At 57.7% G+C, this 2,862-nt stretch overlaps 1 protein-coding gene across 1 annotated transcript in view; it reads left to right on the top strand.

Moving 5' to 3' along the window:
- TGM4 (transglutaminase 4) overlaps positions 1-2,740 on the top strand; it is a gene marked incomplete at both ends in the record, with an annotated part of 7,298 nt that extends 4,558 nt beyond the window's left edge. Inside the window, 4 exons of the mRNA XM_008936953.1 lie at positions 1-116; positions 523-870; positions 1,465-1,634; positions 2,604-2,740. The exon at positions 1-116 is cut by the window's left edge and continues 145 nt beyond it. Of these exons, the coding sequence (XP_008935201.1) occupies positions 1-116; positions 523-870; positions 1,465-1,634; positions 2,604-2,740 (771 nt within the window). The remainder of the gene's footprint in view (positions 117-522; positions 871-1,464; positions 1,635-2,603) is intronic.
- Between the last annotated feature and the right edge of the window lie 122 nt (positions 2,741-2,862).

Below are 2,862 nucleotides of genomic sequence, written 5' to 3'. Positions count from 1 at the left end.
CCAGAAGTTCACCCGCCTCAGCACCCAGACCCGCGGCATCGGCGTCAGCATCAGCACCAAGGCCGTGGGGCAGGACAGGCGCGAGGACATCACCTTGCAGTACAAGTACCCCGAAGGTGAGTGCCCCTGGGGAGATGGGCCCAGCGGGTGCTCAGACTCACCATCGCTGCCTCCTTCTTCTTCTTCTTGTCTCCCTGTTCCCCAGACCATGGTGGAGACAAAGCCCCTCACCTCCCTCCCCACCCAGTTCTCAGATCCAGCCACGTTGTGCTGGGCTGTTAAACCCTTCCCAGGGGAGAGCAGGGAAATCGTGGGCTGAAGGAAAATCCTCTGAAAGCATCTCCTTCAGGAAATTCTTCCGGTCCAAAATGCTACAGTTAGATCTGGTGGCAGCATCAACCAAGAGGGTCTCCCCAGGGGTCCTGACACCCTCTCTGCTCAGCAGCAGCAGCACAACGAAAGGGGAGGTGGCTGTGGGTGAGGAGACCGAGGTTGAGCTGTGCCCTGTCCCCTCTCCCCCAGGCTCTGAACAGGAGAGGAAGGCCATGGCCAGAGCCTCCACCTTCATACGCCCGTCGGGCCTGGTCCCTCGTGCACACTACGCTCTCTCAGACGCCATATCCGAGGAGTCCAAGCCCGGGGTGGTCCTGCACGAGACGGTCTCCAAGACTGGCCTCCAGGTTGAGATAACCAACAAGGCAGCTCTGTACCCTGGCAATCCCCTGGAGCTGGCCATCTCCGTGAAGACCTCTACTCCTGGCACCTGGACCGTCAACCTCGTGGGCTCCTGCCAGCTCCAGTCCTACACTGGGAAAGTTGTGGCTGACCTTGGATCTGTCAAGGAGACCCTCAAGCTCGAGTGCAAATCTGGTAGGCTTGGAAAGCTTGCTGTGTTCTGCAGGGTGGTTACTGTGGGGTTTCCCTCAAGCTGGCTCCTAACAGCTCCACTGTTGGTCAGGGCATGGCTGCACAGGGCACGAGGAGCAGGAATCTCCAGCCTGCTCCCTCTCCTTAACCGTGCTTGGGAGTCTCAGCTCGAGCCTGGGATCCCCCCACAGCTTCCTGGTGCATCCATGTCAGTCAGGCTCCTCATGGGGTTTAGATGGTGACCTGGGCTGCATTTCTGATCCCAACACTGTGACTGAAATGTGCTGAATGAGAGACTAATGAGCAATGAATAATTAACAACAGGGGCTCGTCCCCAGGGCGAGTCACCCTCACATAAACCAGGAGGACTTCTGCCCGTCGGTGGAAGCAGCTGCTGTGTCCCAGTGTCTGTTGGCCCATGGAATCACAGGATCATTCTGCTTTCAGATCATGGAGCCCAGCTGCTCCCCAGCACTGCCAGAGCACCCCTAGCCCCTGTCCCTCAGCACCACATCTCCCTGTCCACAGCAGAGCTGGCATGGCCACCCCACCCCTGGGTGTGTGGTGAGGCACTGAGTTGTGTTTTCTCCCCAGCAGAGAAGCAGGTCCCTCTGAAGATCATGCCTGAAGCCTACATGCAGGCCCTGTCCTCTGTGGAGGATGATGTGTTGATCCACATCACCACCATCGCCGAGGTCCAGGAGGTGAACGACAAACTCACCAAGGAGGTGACCAAGAGATTCGAGTACCCTCCCATCACCATCCAGGTGAGGCACCCTGGGGAGAGGTTACAGCCCTGCTCACAGTGACCCCGTGCTGGTGGCAGCACTCCCGGGGGAATCTCCCCACAGCTGCCTCCTGGGCTGCTCAGTCCTCAGCATTTTAGAGAATCACAGAAACATTTTGGTTGGAGACCTTTCAGACCATCGAGTCCAACCCTTCCCCAGCACTGCCAGGTCCCCACTGCCCCGTGTCCCTCACCCCACATCTCCACAGCTTGGAAACCCCTCCAGGGGTGGGGACTCCACCACTGCCCTGGGCAGCCTGGCACAGCCCTGGGCAACCCTCCAGGGCAAGAAATTGTTCCTCAGGGGCAACTGAAACCTCCCCTGGGGCAACTTGAGGCTGTTGCCTCTTGTCCTATCACTTGTTCCATGGGAGACTGAGCCCCACCTGGCTCCTGTCAGGAGCTGTGCAGAGCCAGAAGGTCTCCCCTGAGCCTCCTTTGCTCCAGGCTCAGCACCCCCAGCTCCCTCAGCTGCTCCTCCCCACACTTGGGCTCTAGATCTTTCCCCAGCAGCTCCGTTGCCCTTCTCTGGCCACGCTCCAGCCCCTCAAGGTCCTTCCTGGAGTGAGGGGCCCAAAACTGAAGCCAGTATATTGGGCTATTTAACCTTTATTTGAAGGCTGAAACCTTCAGACTTTATTTGGAGGTTAAAAGCAGCCACGAAATGATGATTTTATTGCCCCATCTGAAATGGGCAGGGGCTGCTGGAGGGACAGGGTTTTGGGGCCCTTCTCCAATACCACAGCTCTACCTCCTGAGGGAGAAAGATGTTGAGAAACCAGAGAGGAGAGCTGGGAAGAGGCAGAGCTCACAGTGCTGTGGGAGGGTGCAAAGGATATTAAGAGGTTGATGCTGGTGGTGAGGACCCATCATGCTGAAGCTCCAGCGTCTTCATTCCCCCTCTGATCCCTGGTATTTAGGTTTGTTTCTCTCTTTTCTTCGCTGCCAGATGCCAGAAAAAGCCAAACTGAACCAGGAGTTCACCTGTGCCTTCATCTTCAAGAACAAGCTGAACGTGCCCCTGGACAACTGCAAGCTGCTGGTGGAGGGCTTGGGGCTGTTTAAGATGACGACGTTTGAGCAGGGGTAAGGACACACACCCAGTACAAAACGAGCGTGGCAGGACTTGGCTTTGCCTCTTGTCCTGTTGCTGGGAGAAGAGCCCGACCCCAGCTCTGTGGGAGAAGCCACCCGGCAGCAGCCCCGGG

This window comes from Merops nubicus, unplaced genomic scaffold (genome assembly GCF_000691845.1).
Source record: "Merops nubicus isolate BGI_N331 unplaced genomic scaffold, ASM69184v1 scaffold7463, whole genome shotgun sequence".
NCBI classification, from domain to species: domain Eukaryota; kingdom Metazoa; phylum Chordata; class Aves; order Coraciiformes; family Meropidae; genus Merops; species Merops nubicus.
Note: the sequence above shows the minus strand (reverse complement) of the source record. Positions and strands in the feature narration are given on the sequence as shown.